At 35.8% G+C, this 22,698-nt stretch overlaps 1 protein-coding gene across 1 annotated transcript in view; it reads right to left on the reverse strand.

Moving 5' to 3' along the window:
• Nucleotides 1-829: 829 nt before the first annotated feature.
• PDE4D (phosphodiesterase 4D) overlaps nucleotides 830-22,698 on the reverse strand; it is a 310,959-nt gene continuing 289,090 nt past the window's right edge. The window contains exons 7-15 of the mRNA XM_066339533.1: nucleotides 13,975-14,068; nucleotides 10,081-10,253; nucleotides 8,987-9,085; nucleotides 8,733-8,897; nucleotides 7,013-7,112; nucleotides 3,212-3,366; nucleotides 2,476-2,598; nucleotides 1,814-1,996; nucleotides 830-1,240 (exon numbers count right to left, since the gene is read on the reverse strand). Of these exons, the coding sequence (XP_066195630.1) occupies nucleotides 830-1,240; nucleotides 1,814-1,996; nucleotides 2,476-2,598; nucleotides 3,212-3,366; nucleotides 7,013-7,112; nucleotides 8,733-8,897; nucleotides 8,987-9,085; nucleotides 10,081-10,253; nucleotides 13,975-14,068 (1,503 nt within the window). The remainder of the gene's footprint in view (nucleotides 1,241-1,813; nucleotides 1,997-2,475; nucleotides 2,599-3,211; nucleotides 3,367-7,012; nucleotides 7,113-8,732; nucleotides 8,898-8,986; nucleotides 9,086-10,080; nucleotides 10,254-13,974; nucleotides 14,069-22,698) is intronic.

Raw genomic sequence — 22,698 nt, forward strand, 5'->3', positions numbered from 1 at the left:
TGAAAATTTGTAAGTTACTCTTGGGAAAAAAAAAAAACCAGTGGCAGATGAAAGTGGGTTTTTTTTTTATTTTAAATATAATACCTTGGTATATTTAATAAAAATAAGCTCTAAAAAAGATCTCTTTCACATATTATACAAAATGGAGAGGTTAGTGCAACCCATTGGGTCACATTTTTTTTCAGTAATGTCTCAGAAGATTAGAAATTAGAAAATTATGCAATTTTCACAGCTTATCTTCATGTTGGTAACAGAACCCATTCGTGTCCCATCATTTTTGTGAATTTGTTTTCCAGTAGGAACCTCAATATTTTTTCTGTCTGTTTCCTCTACAGATGAACATTATGAAATGTCTTACAATACAATACAATGAATTCAAGAACTATCAAAGCACACTGACATTCGTTTGGCAGGTGGTACTCCTCTGAAAGCATTTGCTTTATTTAATGAAATCTGCCAAATAGAGACCTTATTAAAATGTAATTTATGGATGTTCTCCCCCCCGCTTTCTGACGCCATGGAGGTGAAAATTCTGGTTACAATATTCCTGAGTGCCAAACTGAGTCATCAGCTTCAGTTTTGATCAACAATCATCCTGGCAGATAACACCAAGTTCTGACCACGGTTGTAGTATGTGACATACGCTTTGGAAATTATTACCTACATTAAAAAAAATAAAAGTAACAAATCCAAAACAAAACAGAAACTGCCCCAGCCCCACCTCCCCCCTCAAAAAACCCAAAAAAACCTAACAAACAAAAGAAGAAAAAAGAAAGAAAGAGGAAAAGAAAGGGAGAGAGCAAGGGAGAAAAAGACTGAGTTTTCACTGTTATGTGTCAGGAGAATGTTCTGCCACACAAGGCTCTGCTGTTTGGTTCTCCTCCTCTTCCACTTCTTCCCCTACTTGCTCATCTAGAGGAATTTCAGTGGATTCTGAATCCTGGGTGCAAAGAGTCTTGGAGTCACTGAAGCTGGTGTCTTCTTCTACTTGACTTCCACTGTCCTTTTCGGTGTCTGACTCACCATCTTCCTCCAGTGTTAATTCAAACTGGAATTTTTCAGTTTGACCCTGCTTTCCCTCTTCCTTTTCTTCAGGTGCAGGAGAGGGACTTCGAGGGATTGTGCTCTGGTACCATTCTCGATTGTCCTCCAGTGTATCCAAGATATCCTGGGCATCCGGGTGAACGAGATCTGCCCATGTCTCCCACAAAGGATGAACAATGTAATCTATAAAACCCACCTGTTTCAAATAACATAAGAGTATGATTATTCACAGACAAATGAGTAAGTCATGCAAAGTATGAAAATATATATCGCTAGGAACGGACACAAGATACATTACCCTTGAAGGTGGCTGAAAGAAAACCATACCAGTTTACATAATAAATTTTCAAAATTATTAAAAAGTACTTTAAAAAAAATAAATTTCCTGATTCAAGATATTGGATAAGGGCATGGAAAGGATTTGTTTTCAAGTGAACTGTTCATTCCCAACAACTCCACTGCATCTACTGAGTCAAATACCAGCTTTATATTCTGTTTTTGAAGGAAACCCCAATTAGCTGCACAAAAATCTCTTTTGGTGTGTATGCTGCTTTTCAGGTCAGGGCAGTGGTGGAATTCCTTCAGCTAACATACTGTCACGCACTATGGTTTTTCAGTAAAAGTCTCAGTTTGTCTCACTTACTGATGAAGAGCTGAATTAATTAACTCAGAGGAAGAAAAGGAAAAAGTGCATTCAGAAATTATTTAAATGTGGCTATGTACCATCCCTTTCTTCTAAAAGGTTTAACTATCTCATCAAATCAATTACCTGTGATTTTTCTACAGATGCATTGTGCTTATCACACATGGGACTTATCTCCATTCCCCTCTCTCTTTCCCGGTCTCCCTGACGGAAAAATTCCTCCATTATTCTGTCTGTCCATTGGCGGTAGAGATGGAGTGGCTTGGTGGGGTTGCTCAGATCTGCACAGTGCACCATATTCTGAAGAACCTAGAATAGATTGAACATCTGTGGTGTTATTTTACTGAAAAAAAAAAACAACTCCTTTTTTATTTACATTTCTGTTGACTGTAAAACAAAATCTTGAAAATACATGTAATGTGAGATTTATTCTGAACAGACAAAACTTACATGCTTTTTGTGCTTTTTACACTTTGAGTAATAGCCATGAATTACCTGGCTTCTGCTGCTTCTGACACTATAAAGGTCACAAAATCCTTGTGAGAAAGAGAATAACTTTTTGATAATTTGAAGGGAAAGTCAAGGCCTCATTTAGTTCTGAACTATCTTAGTACTTTGTTAGTCTCCCAGAGAGTCACTTAGACCATGTCACTTAGACCAGGGAGGAAAAAGAGGGAAGCAGGGAATCATGATGCGAAAGGGAGAGCTCTGATCCATGCTGGAGAATGGGGAGGACAATGTTATTAAGCATGCAATACAAGTGACAATTTTCAGATGCATTTCCTTACCTGAATCCTGTCTGAATAGTTATCAAGAAGCAGGACACCAGAACTGGTCACTTTTTTAGTTTCAACCATAGTTTTTAAATCAGCCAGTAGATTCATATGCTTAGACATATCTGTTGCAAGTACCTAGAAAAAAACAAACAAAAAATGAACACTGTGTAAATTACTTTACTGGTTTTTTGTTGGTTTTTTTTTTTTGTTGTTTTTTTTTTTTTTTTTTTTTTTAATAATTGAACATATAAATCAACAGTTTCGGAAGGAACCCAAAGCTTCTATGTCTGAATACAAAATACAAGTATGAGTCCTGTAGATTCATAATAGTAGGTTCTCATATTAATTATTTTAAGAATATGACAAAATCATTGTTCAGCATTGTTCAGAATATCAGCCCAAATTTGTTATTAATTTGGTAGCAAATTTCTAACTGTGGTGGTAGAATGGCATACATGCCAGTATGAAAAACATAATTTTTTATGTTTTTCATAAAAACATTAAAACAAAACAAACAAACAAACAAAAAAAACCCCAGGTTGAAACATAATTGTATACCTTCTAGAAATGCATAGAAGGTTATTGAAACTTAAAAAAACCCACTATTCATGTTTGGGTAATACATGACAAAACTTCAAATTTCACTTCATTGCTTATGGGCCTGATGACATGTAATTTATCATAAAATGCTTCTGTGCTTTATTATTCAATGCGCTAGCTCTATGGAAGACAGAGTATCAGAACTCACGATGTCGATGACCATTTTCCTCAATGATTGTCTCTGTTTTTTGGTCAAATTCTGGAAAATGTCACAATTTTCTTCCTGTAGCAGCTTGAAACCCACAGCTAAGTGATGATTCTCCAGTACTGATGAGTCATTGTACATCAAGGCGAGCTCAGAATCTGCAATAACAATTGCAGGGTAGAACATTACTAAAGCCTGTGCTTCTACCAAATCCCTTAAGATCTTTCTCAAATTCACTACATGCATAAAAAGATTTACAGATAAACTTTTAGTAACAGCCCTAAAAGTTACAGAATTTATTGACTGAATATCTTACTAGGTCAAGACAAAAAACGTTGACAAAACAAAGAAAAGGCTTTGTAATGATGCATATACACGTGCCTGGAGTGGCAAGTTAGAAAAAATATAAGAAAGATAATTTTCAGAATAAATTTTCATATCTGCATGATGTAGAAAATATTATATGCATAATACTTAGAAAATATTATATGCATAATATGTGCATAAACACACCTCAACTAAAATACACTGATGTGTTGTCTTCTCATGCCTCTCTCTGTCACAATGTCTAAAATTCTACTGTTAGTCAAGTTCCAGCTTTTCAGCACTTTGACCTGGGAATACTCAGCTGAGGCTTTTCTGAAGGTCTGCTGCAGAGCACCTGCTTCTTGGTTTTCAAATCATGTCTTTCTGCAGTTATCCAAGACGCTCTGATGCCTAGTGAGCTAGGCTTACAGCCATTAGTTGGTGACAACAGAAGGCTGGTGGCAGGATGGTAATGCTTCTGTCTTTCTTGTGTGATGTCATGTGGTGTGAAACTGCAGGCAGTAGCCCTGCCTGCTGCCTTGTGTTTGAGTGTGGTCAGTCTCTGGTGCTGTCTGTAATGCTGCCCTGACCAATGGAATTATTCTGACCTCAGTCACCCACATGGCTGTGAGAATGGCACACACTTTCCCAGCCATGCCTGTGCTAAGGCACACCTGTAAGGTCAGCTCAGACCTGCCAACACACAGCTCTGGAAAACCAAAGCAGTTACAAAACTTTTTGCACAGCTTTAGCTTTAACCCATGAATCCTGCACAGTCAGATTGCATATATTTTAAGATACAGCTTTTAAATAAATGTATCACAAAAAAAATCGCAAATATTTTTTATGCAATCATACTTTTCATGTGCTATATTAACTTCTATTTATTACAGTGTTCTAGCCTGAGTGGCCTAGACATACATCAGTCTATTCCGCTCTTTGTGCTCTTTCCTTCTTTTACAGCAGCTATGTTTTAAAATGCCTCTGGTTTAATGGGAGGCCTCTAACAGCTTTGATCTTCAAACCTTCAGGTTTCACTAATCTCGTTATTAATTCTCCTGCTGTCTTCCTCTCCTGTCTTGAATAAATTGATCTGTTGGATCAGGAAAGTCTTTCTCTGCACTTCCTTATCCCAAAGGCGGCAAAACTGTTACAGCAGAAGTCGAAAGAAAGCAAGTTTGTAAAATGATCTCTCTTTTGTCTTTCACAGAACACATACAAAGCTTGCATACTTGTTCTTCTTATGCAGAAAACAGACACCAGTTTCTTTTCCTTTCAAACAGCCTTCTGATTTGCTGCAACAGCAAAACACTCCACATTGCCAAAATACTTTGGAAAAGCTGGAGCTACAGACACAGCTAAAATGCACTCAACATCAAAATGGATGTAAAAATGGAAGAAAGTTGGTAACCTCTGTAACACATTATAAGATTCAAGAATATTTTTCTGGAATGCTAATATAATTCATATTTTTTTGTTCTTTAACAGCATTCAAGAGGGATCAGTTTAGTTGAGAACTCTGTAATAGACTTTAAATAGGAAAATAATAGTCAGAAAAATCACAAGACTAATGATAAAAAATAAGATGAAAATACAGCAAATATGTGCATACCTTAAGTAACTAAGTCTATATATATTTTTAAATGCATTCTTATATTTAATGAAATCTTAATACATTGTTCAGTTCACTGGAAAAACAATAGGAAGGAAGTGAATTATCTTCAAGAGGTTAGGAAAATTTTGGGTTCGAGAAACCAGATCTTTTTCTGTCTCTGTTCCTGCAGTTTATTCTTTGCACTCAGAACAATTTAAAAGAAACAAAATCCCTTTGTTTCTTTCAGCTTTGCAATAGGAGTTTCAATTAGTGTTTTTACTTGACTGACACAGAAGCCTCTGTTATTAAAAGCTGAATTGAGAAAAACAAAATATATTTTGTAAGCTGTTAATTATCAGCATGACTCCGACATTAATTGAATTTCAATCAATCTAACCAGAAGTAGAAGTTTGATGCACCACTGTTCATCGCTTGAACTAAATCAACCCTCCTAAACCTAAACAATCCATTGGTTTCTTCACAGAACCTGGGAGCCACCAATGTAACCCGGTACTCAATTTCTGACTCAAAAAAGCAAAAAAAAAATTTTACTTACATATGCTCACTCTTAAGAATTCAGGTATTATTCACTCTTTTTTGCACAAAGCTCAATTCACTCTCTGCCTGTACTACACTGCTGTACTGTACTGGTCCCCAGCAAAGCACAAAAAAATCCAGTCAATGTTAATCCTCTTTCATGCAGATGAGTCATCAAATTCAATTTCATTATAGGGTGGCCCTTAGGACATTGAGACAAACGAAACTAGGTGCAGGTTACACTGAAGTGCATGTTTTATTTGAATATACAGCAGCAATGAGTCAGAAGGGGAGCTCCCTTCTTCAAACTCTACTGCAGATTTGAGGGTCATTCTATTTTAACACCTGTGAAATAAATTCACCCATATGCAGAAGTGACAGTATCTATAAATGTGCAACCAGATGGGTCCAACACACAACCCTAGGCATGTTTCCATTTCTGCTTCTTTTTCTTCTTCTGTGCTTGGATTATTAGTATATACTTCAACTTTGTACTTCTGGGTCAGTTATCCTAAAAGGCGAATCTGTCAGAGAGCAGAGGAATCACAGTATGATAGAACTTTTGCTGATGTATGAAGTGCTATCCACTGATAACAGTGACATAAGTCAACAAAATCCAAGCAGGTTTCCAGTGGGTCAACAAACCATTGAGTAAATATGTCATGATCAGGTTCAATATAGTTAACAGTGTTTTTCTTTCAGTGGATGTATAAGAGGAGGATAGAAGTTCACCAATGCTGCAGACAGGAGCCTTGAGGAATGCAGAAGTACACTGGGTTTCAAATCTGGAGATGACATTAGGGTCAGAAAAAAACCAAACATGTTTATAATATCTGCAGAAACAGGGTGAGGAAATTCTGTCTACAGGGCATGAGAGATCAAAAGCCAAGTACTGGATCCAGCCAGAGATTGTCCTGACTCTGTTTGCTAAAAAGAACCTTGCTTTTCTGATTTCTGAATTTCTATCCTTGTTCATGTCACGTGTTTCCAGTGTAAACACATAAGCCTTTGTCTTGCCTTTTTTTTTTTTTTTTTTTTAATCTTCCTTCATTCTCCTCCTAAAACGTTATCTATTCAATGTAAATATTTCCAGGAGGGACAATATGCAATACATTGAAAGAATGCCAGGTTTACAGTTGATACCGTAATAATTCTTGCTATGTAAATTACTTTTAAATTACTATGTACTATGTAAATTATTTCTAAAGTTACAAAAAATCCAAAGTAATATCAGGTTTAAAACATAAGCATCTATCTATTTACTGAGAAAAGTTAGAAGCAAACAAGGAATGAACTGTGTATTTTTCAGGTGTTATGTACAGACCTCAGAGCGAATTTTTGAGAAAACTACTAAACAACAAACTTACTTGTATTAATAAGAAACTGGTTTGAAACCCCAGGATGATCTACATCATGTATTGCGCTGGCAAAAATTGCTGCAAGAATCTCCAAATCAGTGAACACCGCCTGGAATACAATGAAACAGAAATGACAATCACCAACCAGTGAAAAAGTGTTTTCAGCAAAAAGGACTCTGAATCTGGATGTGAACAAGCAAAATACATTTGAAATATACTATGACCTCTAGAGACTTTACATGCAAGCTATCAAGCTCTTTGTAAAATCATCAATTATGTGGAATTCCATAAATATTTCAAGTTTGGCTAAAGAAAAGTGATTTGTACTTCATATAGAGAGCATCACTAAATTCTGTCACAATTGAAGTATTTTCAGCTTCAGTCTGTAAATAAATCCACCTTTATTAGATAATTTTAAGTTCAGGCTTCTAACTTATAAGTTAGTTAAATATTTCAGCTTGACTCCTGTGTATTGTCCTATACTTGAAAGATGCACATCTCCTATATAATGCTAAAGGAAATAGCAACAGACTACAAAACATCTCACTTAGCATTTACTTATTTTCCATTTGTATAACATTTTTAGGAGGACAGGAAAAGAGGACTGCAATGGACTTGGAATGTCACTGAGCCCAGTGTCCTGTTGTCAGAAGCACCCATATGATGCAAATGCTTTCAAAATTGATCAAGGACAGCTCAGAAGTGCATAGACCAGCAGTGTCACTGGGCAGACATTCCCATTTCACTGGCTAAAGCTGATCTGGAAAAAAATCCCAAAATTTTAATGATGACTACTTCAGCTGTGTGTTGAAGCCAGTGGTGTTTTAGGAGAATTATCTGATTTCTTTTCTTGAGCAAGAAAATCTTTCTCAAGAGATTTCCAAGTCTTTGAGGATCCAAAAATGCCAACAAAGTCCACTTACAACCCTCTTTTTAAGAAAAAGGTAAAATGTATTCAGTAACATGAAATATTGACCATTATAAGAAAGAGCCAAAATGCAGCTCTTCTTAAAAATGAAGGTAAATACTTTTGAACTAATAAAATTTCTACTGCTTTCTTTACCTGATTTTTTCTAACCATTTTCTGGGATATATCAACGTCAACATTTGCTATGTTAAAACCTGAACTTAAAAGGGGAAAAATCTCCAATTTTCACATCCTTCTACTTCTGAGATTTAAGAACTTTCAAGAAGAAAATTGCTACAAAACCAACAGATTTTTTTTCCCCAACGATTTTGAATTATTTATGGGGAGGGGAGAGGGAAGGGAGGGGGTAAAAAAAAAAGAGATAATCCAGTGAAAATTTAGTACATACTCCAACCTGTCTTAGAAATAAATAAAAAGGAAGTCTTTCCAGATCAGAATAAACTTTCCTGAAGAATTCCACTCACAGTTGTTAGGTAGAGTCTCACATGGGAAATTACTATAGAACAGGATATAGCATAAGTAATAAGATGGTGGAAACAAGATATTATGTTACAGTGCAAAAGGTCATAACAGCAAAAATCTGGCTGATTTAAACTGAAAAGATGTGATATTTTCTGCACAATATTTACATGTAACTTTTATCCTCACAAAATATCTTTAAAATAACAGAATTCATTAAAGAAATGCCAAGATTTCTTTTAAAAAATTACAGAAACTAACGTATTCTATTTTCAGTTTAGAAGACTCTCAGTACATCCTCTTCTCTCTCAACTACCACTTTTTTTCTTCAGTGCAGTTTACCTCTAATGCTGGGGTTGATAGTAGGACATGGGTTGACTGAACAACATCTGCAGCATGTATGTTATTGTGGTATGCCACATCTGCATGGTAATGGTCCTCCAGGGTCATCAAGTAAGTTATTAAGGTATCTACTGGAATCTTAAAAGTTTTTAACAAGTCCCGCTCCTATAAAGGTAAAGAAAAAACAATTAGATTTCAAAGCACAGAACAGTCTCCAATAAAAGAGAAAAAACAGCATGATTGCTCCTACTTGCCTGAAATATAGTGTGCATGATGACAGTCAAAGGTCTGTTTCCAGATAACTCTGCTACTCTGAAAACCTGAAGGCCCCACTTGTTCAAATCTTCAAGTTCCTAGAGTAGAATCAAGCAACGAACAGGTTGAAACCTAACACAAAAATTCCTGCAATTTTTGAGAGAAGCAATTAAAAACAGAGGACTCATTTAAACCTGGCCACTGTGCAAGTTACATGCTAAACTTTGCAAGGGCTAAACTCTGCAGCTGCTACTCATCTTGCAATAACAGAATTTATATCTGATATTAACATTTTTCAGATTTTATTTGTCTAAGCAGGAAAGACTGCTTCTTAAGTAGACTGCTCCAGAGGGAAAAATTCTACAGTATCTTGAATGAGTTTAACTGACACATTTTGCTATCTCACTGTCCATTGACAACAAAGTTCAGCAAGGGGAAAACCTCCAGAGATGCTGCAATTCTACTGCTCTCTCCCTGGTTCTCAGAAACACTTGTCAAATAAGATTCCTAAAAATGTTAGGATACATTTTTAGGATACTAAAAATTTAGGATACCCATATTTTAAAATGCAAAACTTCATCAAAAAGCCTTTATACCAATTTTCTGTTATTAGCAAGTAGCTGGCTGCTGGTGCAAAAAATAGTAAGAAATTTCATTAAAAAATAAGAGAAAGGATGTACATAAAATGATACAGCTAAAAACAGGAAGGATAGCTCTAATGCTATATATCATTGTGCATTTTTAAAAAATAGGTTTGCTATCTATACATTTTCATTCCTGTGACATTATACAGTATGCTTATTCTTCAATCTTCAGATATTCTTTATGAATAGGCAACTTTCTTAACACAAACATAAATGCTAATTTACAATCTATCTCCAGATGAAATTAACTTCATGCTGAAATTAACCCTTAAAGTCAGATTTTGATTTTACTTGCTATTCTTCCACTCCCAACAAATTTGGATTATTTGAAGTGATATCAATGCTTGGTTCTGCAGCATGAAATCAATGTCTATAAGCAGAGAATGGAAGAATATTGAAAAATCTCCATACTCTGTTTATATAAATTCAAGTATATATATATTCTCTACCTTGGCAAGGACATCTTCTTGGTCTGTTTTAACTCCAAACCTAGGAATACTGGAATTAGTTAGGCTGGAGCTGTGCATGAGTTTTTTGACTCCACTGATCTGGGACATTGGCCTCTTCTTTTTCTCTTTCTCTTTCTGTGTTGGAGAAGGGATTTCAACTTCATGTTGCTTGTCTTCAAAAAAATGAATAAAAAGAGAATAATTTATAAAGGAATTATAAATATTGTAAAAATCATTGTTGAGTTGCACCTTATGGACTTTTTAATACTTAGAAAAAAAATTCATTTAAAGTTTTGCAATAGATTCTTTCTATCAAGATCACTAAACCCATAAAAAGTTAAATATAGACCTATACTTCAGTACAAGCAGATCTCTTTTACTCAAATTGCCTCATTATTTCTGAATTGGCTTTAAAAGCAACTTGTGACTGTCTGATTACCACTTCTGCCATATCCCTAGTGCTGTAGAAAGGGTCAATCATCTCAGTATAAAAACGTTATTACAACCGCACAGGAATACATTTTGCAAGAAAAAAACCCCAACTTTGTTTCTTTTAGTCAGGAGAAACATTCTCTGAAATTTTATTTCAAAAACTGTCCATGTGTGTCCTCATGTAAACCTGAAGAAAACTTTTTCAGGACTGGGAGGATTTAATATTTGTGGACTGGTCCTGTCTACTAAGGCTGCACAACTAGGAAATCCTTTTGCCAGCCACATCTAGAAGCACTTTGGATTGCTGGCAGTTCATGCCACCAATGCAGCATTTCTGCATCTCCCAGCTAGAGTCAATAATAATGACAAAACAAGTGCTATGTTAGCCTCTGAATTTTGCTGTGGGCTTTTGCCTCCCCAGCAGTATCAGCAGCATCACTTAATACAAGTTATCAACATATGTGCCAGCAAAACTGTAGAAAATAATTAAACTGAGAGTATATTAAAAATTAATTAAGGAAAGAATTAAACTGAGAGTATATTTAGGCAACTGCCACATGATTGCTGCAAAAACAGTATGGGGCTGTGGAGCACTGCAAACATCTGCCCCAAAGAAATCCAAGTTAGCGCACTGAAGGGCTTTTCTGACAAAAATACTAGAACATAAATAATTTTCTGTTCCTTTTATTCATACTGTATTTCAACCTAGAGTTGAGAGACTCCCTTCAAATTATCTCTTTTTTCTGCTTAAATGTACCTCCATCTTTTCTAGACCTCAAGGAATATATCAGTACAACCACAAAAATCCAGAAAATAAGTTTGTGACACAGGAGTTGAGTCAAAACAGCTAAAATACACCTTAAGCTAAAATAAAATTTGAATAGAAAGTAATAAAATTTGGGATTTTTTACATGTGTACTCTTTCCTTTCTGCAATATTCATTTCCAATACAGACATGGAAACCAGATGAGGTTAGCCAGTCCATTTTTAATTACCAGCTTGTTATATGTTTGCTTCTTTACTTTTTTTTTTATTGCCGTTTAGCAGGTACATTTAATGGACACCTCAAATTGAAAACAAATCACAACAAGGAGGAGACTCTGGAACTGTCACCAGGTTGTAGCCTGCAGCACTGAGTCCCTTGACCACCCCACCATACTTGAGCCCTCTCCTTGTAAGGAGGAAAAAGAGGAGGCATAGCATGGGCAGCCCTTGTCTGGTGCAAACTGACAACAGATGAGGAGCTGTGACTTGTGCTTGTGCTTTGATGTTTATGGTTTCAGTCATATGCACAAAGTTTAGACTCATCAAGCAGAGGTTCATAAGCTGAGCTGTCAGACCAACTCAAGTGAAAGGAAATGTCTGTCTGAACGACTTTGGGTCTCCAGAGAAACTCCGTGGGACTGCCTCTGCTTTTGCAACTTTGAGCACACAGGGCTGTGGCCATCTGAACATCCAGAAAAGACAGCTTGCCATTCTGACCCTGTTTATGCTATGCTTAGTGACAGGTTCTAAAACATTTTCCATTCACAGAAAGCAGGTTAATGACGCCGAAAAAGAAAAATGTGTAGTATTATACACAGTGTAGGAGCCTTATGTCTTATACACAGATTATATTTCTTGTCATTATAAATAACTTCAAACATTCATGTAGTCCTAAAGGAAAACAGTTTGGGTTTGGCTTGAGTTTTTTAATAAGAAGAACAAAACCCCTTGTTTTCTCATGACACCTTCCTAACTTACAAATGTGAGAAAGTTTGTAGATAGTGAGAAGGTAAGTCATGTATTAAAAAAAATAGATAATAATCTCACTGAGTATTTTTAAGGCGAGAAAGTGTTCTCTTTACATAGATGTTCAGAGCCTATATACTTAGACTGCATATTTTGAAAATATTTGAGCAATATACTTGTAGATGAGGTGTTTTCTATATTGTGCTGCTTCTATACCTACAATTTTAAGTATCTAGTTCTTCATGAAGATAGGAAACAGTACCCACAGTCCAGTAAATTAGAAGTGATTGCCTTTCCAGCCCTCCTTCTGCTCAAGACCGAGATCTCATGCGAAAAGCTGACGGACGCATTTCTTTGCCCTGTCAAAGTAAGTCTTAAGCTTTCAAGTGAAAGCAAGCAGAAGCTGGCATCTCAGTCTCCACAGCCTAAGTGGGTCATCCTTTCAGTCAGCTGCACACTGTGGTTTTCAGGGCATCTGAAGCTGGGCAGTACTGCTTGTCCATGGCAGAGGCTTATCCTTCTCCTGCTGTCTGAATCCCTGCTGTGCAGCAGCAGTTGGCACACATGGGCCAGCTGAGCAGACACATTCAGACATCCATTTGGGACAGGGGAACAGGACAAACTGTGCTTTACAGAAACCCCTATTCTCTCAAAAAACCCACAAAAAGCAACAGCTATGGTATCTCATACAGAATAAGATGGATCTTAACATGTATGACTGTCACTTTTTAAGGTATTCTATTTTAGAGGTATTTGATTGTGCCTCTCTTTTACACAGTCTTCATGAATTAATGGTATTTTGCTCAAAACATGTTTTGAGATTGAAATAGTATCTTTATCTTCATGTTCAAAATCAACAATAAGGAATGAAGGTTATCTTGATTTTCATGAATTTTAGGGGGGGGCGGGGAAAGCCATGAAGGAATATTCTTTGTAATATTGTGTTGGGCTTTTGTTAATGCTCACATCCCAGCATGCCAAGATCTTGAGCTGCAAAATTCTCCCTGGAAAAAGTCTGTTCAGATCTTTATTCAGTCACATGCACCTAACTGTGCATGTGCAGGCAGGGAATATCAAAATATCTTAACTGCATGCTGTGAGATTTTATGAGATTACATGTGCTTATTTGCTTCTAGCACACTGAAACCTCTGCAGTAATGCCAATAAGAAAATACAGCGGCAGAATTATCTTAAATATATAAATATATAAATATATATATATAAAAATATATATATATAAAAATATATAAATATATAAATATATAAATATATATATAATTACCACTCTGAGATTTGCCCAATTGGTTAGTGCATGGTACTAATAAAGCCAGGATTGTAGATTTGAGCCGTGTATGGACCATTCATTTAAGAGTTGGACTTGATGATCCTTGTAAGTCCTTTTCAACTCAGAATATTTGGTGAATCTCTGCAATTCTCTACAATTCATTATATTAATTTCCTAATATGGTAGCAATATAGTAGTTGTAATATGTATATTAATATTTATCTGTAATTACACACACAGAGAAATCACATACACAAATAAATTGAACTGTGAGGAAATGGATCTAATCTGATCTCTCTGTACAAATGCTGACAACAATATGCTAAAGGCACAGTTTCTAAAAGCAGAAATTAATATGGAAAACCACTTGCTTCTAGGCTCTAACATAGCCCAGAAAGATATAAAAACCCCCCAAAGGCAAGAAAGTTAACTCTTCATCATCTTACCTAAGAAAGTGTTTGATATATATTCGGAGACCTGGTTGCCTGACCTGCTCATTTCGGAGAGGTGGGTTAGCTCACGGTTGAGCATTCTTTTAAACTGGAAAAGAAAACAAAAAAGTGTAAAGTTAGTTACACCAAGACATATTTTGCTTAGCATAAGAAAATGCAGTCACTTTATAATTGGGGAAAGGACATGGCATTAAGAATATGTACTAAAGTAAGACAAATATGAAAGCAGAAATCACATGTACCAATGATTTACCCAACCAACTTTTTCATGGACTGGACAATGTCATTCTTAACATTCTAAAATACACCACAGTGATTCAATGACTAAGGTACAGTGTCCTACTAGTAACTGAAAACTGAGGCATTTGCACTCACAGAAGTTACAATATTGCCTTTCTGACTTTTTGATTTTCATTTGGAAAGTAAATACAAATGTATTTGTGGAGGAGCTGTTCTCTACTACTTTTCTCACAAGATTTGTAAATTAATCTTTTACAATTTTTGAAATTCATTAGGTAACATTTCAAGTCTATCTTACCTCTCATCATTAATCTATTCAAAATTATTTGACAACATTGCTCCAGATGATCTAAATATATTATTAAAAGAGGTAAGTTTTACTGTCTCTGACCTAAAATTATTATATTCATTCAGCCCAATGACTTGACCATTCCACTACCTCAGAAAACTGCAAGCATCTCCAAGAAACATTAGGGTAGAAAATACCCATCCATGGAAACAACTTCTATTTCCCTTTTAGTCAGCAATTCACTCTAGGCACTCTAAAGGATATCTGAAGCAGATACTAATATTCCATGAAATGTATAATTAATTAAGTACACATCACTGAGCCTTTCTTGATTCCTTCTAGACTCCAGGGTGAAATGATATCCTGTGGTATTATGCTTGACAGGTTAATTGCATAATACAGCTCTCGCTGTCTTAGACACATTTTCATTGACTATACCTCTGCCTTGATATTATCAACAAACAGAAGGCAGCAATACTTTCTAAAAATTCAAACAACTCTTGCCAATGAAAATTAGCATGCATCTGTCACTATTGAATTTTGCCTCCTATTGTGCCATCCCTTCATTTTTTTGTTATATTTCTCAGTCATCTTTTCTCTAACAAAGCCAAATGATTTGTGCTGCTTTCAGAATCACCTTTTACCTTGTTCACACAGTCATGCATATCTATTATATCAGGGAATAGCTACCCTTAGAATATACACAGATAAACATTCCTCTATGTTGAAAACTGGTAATTTATAGTTTTTTTCTTCTTCAAAGGAGATAGACCACTGTAGTAAATATTAACCATTCTATTTCCATTCCAGTGGAATCATCAAAGCTATTTCTTCAAAGTAGCCTTGCATAGGGAAAGATGTTATTTTCTGCACAATATCTTTTTAAGCCACCAATTACCATATTACTCACAATGTGCCCAGCAAAATCACCTTTAATAAAACATTCTAACCATTAGCCACTGAATTTTCCTGCCATCTTGACGTGTGATCATCTCAGGAAGTTCCAGAGCTACAAAGACTGAATCCTACTTTAGTCACAAGCCAAAAGCTCGGCTTTGATCTCAGATATATCCATGTGAGAGGAAGTGCTCAACACGTGTCTGAAAATTAGAACCATACTGCAAATACAGCTACACATACTGTGAGAACTACAGAGCTATGCATTCTAGAAAAAAAAAAAAAAAGACAAAAAACCAAAACCACAAAAACCAACAAAAAATCCCAAACCACAAAAAAAACCCCAAAACAAAACAAACACAAAACAAACAAACCAACCAAACCTAAACCTCCCCCCCGCCCCCGTCTCAATCCCTTTTGCAATGTCAAACGTTTGTCACAAATGTCAAATGTTGAAAAATCAAGTCAAGTTTACCAAACAATAAAATCACTGGTCCAAAAATCCCAAGAACATTTTTAAAAGTCTGTCTTTAAACTTTTAAACATTTAACACACTTAAATCATGCTTACACACTTTTTCTCTGTTTCCACAAAAGGTGAGAAACTGTAATATGTAAGACAAAAACTGAAGATGCCATGGAATAACCTGTCTCCAGAGACTGCAACTTTGAATTAAATGTTCTTTATAGGAATCTTTATCAAATGTCAGGAGTTGACAAAACCACATTAACTTCTGGGCATGTCATCAGTTTATCCATTACTAATTCAATATTCTCTCTTCCTTAATTTAAATAGGGAGTTTAGTGGATCCTAAATTCAATAGACCCTCATCTGCCTGGTTTTTTCCTAGTAAAGCCTTCTACATAGTGCCCAACTTGGCGATGCTGGTTTTGCTGCAGAAAAACACTAATTGTGTCATGTTCCACACTTAGGAAAAAAAGACCATCTAGCCACCACTGGCATGTACTCTTCAGGAAGTTTTCTTAAAGGTTTCCTAGCTTTGAAAGAGGAACAATCAGTGTTTGCAGCTACATGACACAAGAAATAGGAAGGATTTTTTCTTTCACCCCAAGTAACAAATTTAACTGCAGGGAGTAGGTAGAGAGGTTTGTTATTGCATACTGGGAATCATCTTATGAAACTCATGGAGCATAAGTTCTCTAAGAATTTTCAGCTCAATATTTGTTGTATGAATATCCACAACAAATGGAAGGTACATAACAGTCTTTTCTAATGTTGTGTTCCCCACCAGTCTGACACAAATCCTCATCTTCCCACCTCCAATCATTCCATGAGGCAGTAGAACACAAAACCTCAACCATCTGCATGAGAACTGCAGAATGGTCTGTGTTACTGCTGAACAAGGATGTAAAGTAAAGCAAGTCCCTTGGCCTCTGCTAGGCCCTCCTGCTGCGAGCAAATTCAATTGGAGATGCCTTTGGCTTTGAGGAACTGTAGCTGCGTGATTTCCTCACACTCTTTCGCATGCTGCTGACGCCAGAGGACCAAGACTTTAATTGACATTTATTTTGAAAACTTCTGGACTAAGTAGGAGTTTAGAGAAGTGTTTTGGTTTTCTCATTGTCTGACAAAGCCTTACAAACGCCATTGCCATAGACTCAGATGAAGCTGAAGACCATATGCAGACAGCAGCTTCTGATGCAGAACAGTAATGCTCTTTGAGAACATGAAAAAAATAAAACATGAGAGACCAACAACAATCAAGATATTCAGGAATTTTTGTTGATTATACTCTGTTTCACTGTATCTGTACATTGCTCAAACCTCTTACGTTTAATAACTTGTGTTTTGAGAAAAAAATAATTTTTCTAAGAAAAAGGCCAATCAAAACAGCAAAACCAAATTTAAACCCATTATTTTTCCCAATTTTACCTATTTCTCAAAGATTTAATTTTGTCCCAAGTGCACACATATATAATTACTCTTTCAAAGATCCACATATTTACACTGCTCTGCACAATTACTTTATAATGAAATTTTGCCTCTTGCATGGCTCCCACAAGCTCTCACTGCCAACCAGAGAAGCTGGTTACATCCATGAGCCAACGCTGATTTACTTGTCCAGGAAATACCCCTAAGTGCTTGAAACTTGGCAAGAATCCACAATCTCATCATTTGGCTTCCTGGAAGTAACACTTGGCATGTTATGTTCAAAACAAGTCAAACAGTACATAAAACCACCATGTTCCTAACAGTAGTAAATATTAAATATGATATTTTGAATAAGAATTTTTAAAATCTGAATGCCATATACTTTCCAAATTCAAGAAAATAAATCATAAAGATCAAAACACTTGTTATTAATTAACATTTAAACTGTATAATTTAATTATGACATTGTGAGCTCAGCATGGAAAGGAAGCAGAGGTTTTTGGCTGATCTATGCATATATTGTATTCTTTCTCAGAAATAAAGACTTCCACACATCCCACTACACATTGTTAGTTTTAAAAAAAAATTGGAAAAATTGTTAGATTGGAGACACATACATTCATTTGGAATACCACAGTCCTTGACTATAGCCTTAGAAAATCCCCCTGGAAATGAACTGGCTATAAAATGTCCATTAAGCTTATTATACTTATTCACAGCTTATTCACTGCCAAATACTGATGTCAGAGCAATGGAGCCATAAACTCTTTTCTAAAAAAAAAAAGAAAAAAAAATCCTGAAAATATTTCCTTAAGCAGAATTTAAAAATTTTCATTTGTCTCTATTTATTTTAGATTTTAATCTCAGCTGGGGCTGGGGGGATGGGGAGGATAAGAAGATGCAGAGCCCTCAACACAAATACAAGCAGAACATTGAAATAACATAAAAAATGTCCCTACAGTGAAAAAAATAGATGTGCATCTTTATCTCCTTTATAAATCTAAGAAATCTGCTGTAGCAAAAACTGTAAAACATGAGCATAAAGGTATGCACATTAATGATAATGAATTGAGAACAATTTCCTAAATTGTGCTACCTTCCCAAAGAAGGGGTTTGTAGTTTAGGTCTTTCTGGGCTGAAGCCCTTTGTGTGCAGATGTCTGCACTCATATTACTGCTGTCAGCCTATGATAAACATACATGAAGGGGTATTTTCGAAAAATAAGATACTTTTCTGATGTCAGCAAAGATACACAGAAAAACTTTTGCAGTAACCATGCTCCCAGATGGCAAACAGGGCACTGATCCATTTTTGGGAAGAATTTGAACATATGTTAGAAAGAAACACCAAGATCTAAATGGAGTTGATTCAGAGCCAGGAACAAGTTTGGGCTTCATGCTTTACATATATATAGGGGTTATTGCTTACACTTTAAAAGATTTTACAAATTTAGTGTAAAATTCTTGACTCAATAACAAAGAGCTTAAGTAGAGAAGCAGCCAGCAGCTGGTTGTGTTGAGAGGCAGCACAGAGAACCACTCCTGCTGTAGGCTCTCTGCAGCAGCAGGGTCCCTTCCCTGCAGGCTTTCTGCTCCAGTACAGAAACCTGCTGCATCCCAGGGACTGTAAAGAGGCTGCCTCCACCACAGCCTTTGGCACTGAAGCTAGAAAGCAGTCCACGGACCGAAAAGCCCAGTCCTGCCTGGCCTTCAGTTTGAGCATTTATCAAGTTCCATGTCCAGTGGAGGCTGGAATAAAAATGCTCAAGAGTGACAGGGGACTCTCGTAGAACTGGCTCCCAAACCTGCATGGCAAAGATCCCAGTTTCAGCCTTTCTGGCTGCCTCTTTCTAGGTAACATTTCTAAAAGCTTACATGAATGGAACATATCCATCCATTCAATTAATACTTGGAACATTCGACTTACATAACTACATTTTGTATCTGAAATATCTACCAATGATATTTTTAAAATATGCTTGTATCTCAAAATTAATAAACTACGTTACATTACTAGATTTCAAAAGCTTGTATTCTACAATAAAACAAAGAAGGAATTTTAAATAAGTCAGCCTTACAAATTAACATAAAGCTTCTGTCTATACTGCTTATCAATCGAAAACTATCTTTGATTTTAGCAGCATTCTGGATACATAAGCAGCATTCTTAATAGCTAAAGGTCTGGGTTGGAAGCCCATGGGTTCAATTAACATCAAGGCCAGGCACTGTTTTTTATAATAAGCTACAGAAAGGCAGATAACTCTAAGGCTGTCATTGTGAAAGTGGTGCTCAGTTTTTTCAAGAAAAGATACTGAACAAAAACCAGGGGTTAACGTTCCCATTTTCCAAAATATAATTCACAGAAGATAAAGTACAGCCTGAAGCACATATGTGTATAATAAGGGATAGAAACATATACAGTATTATATCTGATATTACATATAACGTAATATCTGAGAATAAGATATTTCCATCTTCAGAATTTTATAAATACTCTACGTAATTGTTTTGAATGTCATAAAAAACAGCACATCTTTTCTTCTCACATTTTTTTCTCTCAAAAAGCAGTGTAATAAAATTGTGCTCAAGCATGACAGCTTCCTAACTAAAATCATTGTAGACAGTATAGGACAGCCTCTACACAAAGGACATTTTTTCCCCATGTGTACTCAATTACAGCTACCATGGTCTCTGCTAAACTTCAATTAGAAAAAAAAAGTCTATCAGTTCTAAAGGCTAAACAGTAAAAGTAAACTTTTCTCTTTGTTTAATTGGTCATTGATTTTTTTCTGATTTAGCGAGGAACATATCAGCAGCTGCCTAGATATGCAGGAAATACTTTCTAGTAAATTACAGTAAATTAATTTTAGCTGAAATGCAAAGTAATTTCATCTGATTGGTTTGGTAAACAAGAAAGGAATCTACCTAGCTAGCATAATGGGATGAAATTTCTTCACAGATGGCTGATCAAAATCCTTGATAATATATTGCAACAATTCAGCATTAGCTGAGAATACTGATTATTGGACATAATCAGAAATATGCATTTCTATTTTAAAAGACATATATCTTTTGTAAAAGCAGGTATTAATAAAAGAGAGCATAAGGGATTCAATTGTGCAAATAGTACGCTTGTCTTATTTTTAGTAATTTAATTTAACATATGAATTACTTAGTTCAGGAGAAATCAGATTTTCTTTGAAAAATAACAATCATAATAACAATAACAATCATAAAAGTATGAAAGCAGCAGCATTTTTCTTAAGCACAAATATGATTTTTTAGGGGTATACCGAAGCTCAAATGTGATTTTCTATTAAGTAGATTTCATTTCTGTGTTTTTACAGGCATACTGATTTAACTCCTTGATGCAAAACTTTTCCACAAAAGAGATAAAGGTTATTTAATTCTATTTTCTAGCAGTATTGCCATTTCAATCTAGTTCACACTTCACCATATAAAAATATAGATCAGTATTAGAAGTTGACAGCTTCTAGTCCTTTAATCAATAGGCTGTCACACACACAGAGGCTACCAAAAATGCTGTTCAAACAGTGTTCATAATTTCACCTTTCTTCAGCTATTAAAACCAGTATGAGTCATGAATTCACCCATTATCCTCAGCTTCTTTACTCATGCTGTCTTCTATTGTATAGTATCTCTGTTTCGAGGTATTTGGAGTTTTTTAAACCTTTTAGTGGCTAGATACACAGTTCTATAGCACTATTTTTCTGAAAGAACACAAAACTGTTCTGAATTTCTTTGGCTTTAGACTTGGTCTAATCATCCACTGAAGCAATATTATTTTAAAACTCCTAGCACTCTAAGACTGTACTGTGCAGTTAATTCCTCTTGCTGAACAAAGGCTTGTTGTTAGATTTTTTATTTCAAATTATTCATAATCCTATCACCCACAAATCCTCACATTATCCAGTGATCATGCAATCATGCACCACAAATCAAAGTTCTTAAAAGGTAAAACAGAATCCTACCTTTATGTAGCCCCAAGAAACTGAGAGTAAATAGTTTGCCTCAGGCATTTTTGTTTTTTTCTATACTACCAATCTAAGCTAATCAGTTCTTTGCTATCTGACACTGCAAAAGACTAAAGATTCTTTCTTTCCTCTCCTAATTCTTTTTGCTGGTCTTCAGGTTCTCAGCAACTGTGTGCTCAGGAGGCATACTGAGGTGAAATCCAACCGTGTGGTCTTCCGATTGTATAAATGCCATTTGTGAAACTCCAAGCATTCAGAGGCAACGTTGAAGACACATATTGTATGAGCTGAAGAAATTTCTGAAGAGCTAGGGATATGCATATTTCCTGAACACCAGGATTTAATGAATAATGTATGTCAAGATGCTCAGCTGCTCAAAGACTTGCTCTATCAACAGCTACCAAATAAGGACCTGAAGAGGAAGCCACAGACAGTGGCAGCGATCCCTCCCATAGAGCCATACTAGCAGCCAATAGTGTGCCACCCTAAAAGATATAAATCCGCAGGGCTGGTGTCATGGTGTACAGTGATTTCCCATTGGCTGATGCTGGGGACTCTCCTGGGCATAGGATATTTCTTTTTGTTTCTTTCTTTTTTTTTTTTTTTTTTTTTTTTTTTTTTTTTTTTTTTTTCCCCTTCCCGACAGCAAATGCCCTTTACTAATGGTATCCCTGCCAGCAGCATTCACATGCCATTCAAAAATAATTGGGTTAAGGTCTCGTCATTTCAGCAGCATTTGCCAGTTTTCAATGGACACACCATCCAAGAAGTTAAAATTAGTGTTGTGTGTATATCCATCTGGACTGCCTAGTGGGTTTAATTCTTCATACGGAAGGAAAATATATTTTGAGGTGTTTCTTATGGAGAAAAAATCCAACATAAATAGATTTCCCTCATTTCTTGAGCAATTTATGGTGCACTTCAGCAAGGAATTTTTTTGGCTTTTATGCCATCTACATTAAAAAACTGATCTACCTCAGACTGTTGGGCCAGGACACTACTTTCTAATTTTTTGTTATTAATTTAAAGAGATAGCAGCCATTGCTATTAAGCTAAAGCAAGTCACATGTCTTACAATTCCCAGTAAATGTTAAGCTTCCATGGAGATGCAAGAAGTAAGATAACAAAAGTCCTCAAATTCTCACTGTATTTATTCAACTTTTGCTCTTTCTGCCTCAGCAGATTATTATAATCAATTACAGCTATACATCATTGAAAAAAAGGAGGGATTAATTGAAAGTGGAGTGTGTCAGTGAGCTGACTCAAGCATTAAATAAAAGATCCCACCATCTGCCACTCAGAGACCCAAACTTGAAAGGAGGAATACATTATGCCCACGGCAGGGGGGTTGGAACTGGATGATCTTTAAAGTCCCTTCCAACCCTAGCCATTCTATGGTTCTCTG

Source organism: Sylvia atricapilla, chromosome Z (genome assembly GCF_009819655.1).
Source record: "Sylvia atricapilla isolate bSylAtr1 chromosome Z, bSylAtr1.pri, whole genome shotgun sequence".
NCBI lineage: Eukaryota > Metazoa > Chordata > Aves > Passeriformes > Sylviidae > Sylvia > Sylvia atricapilla.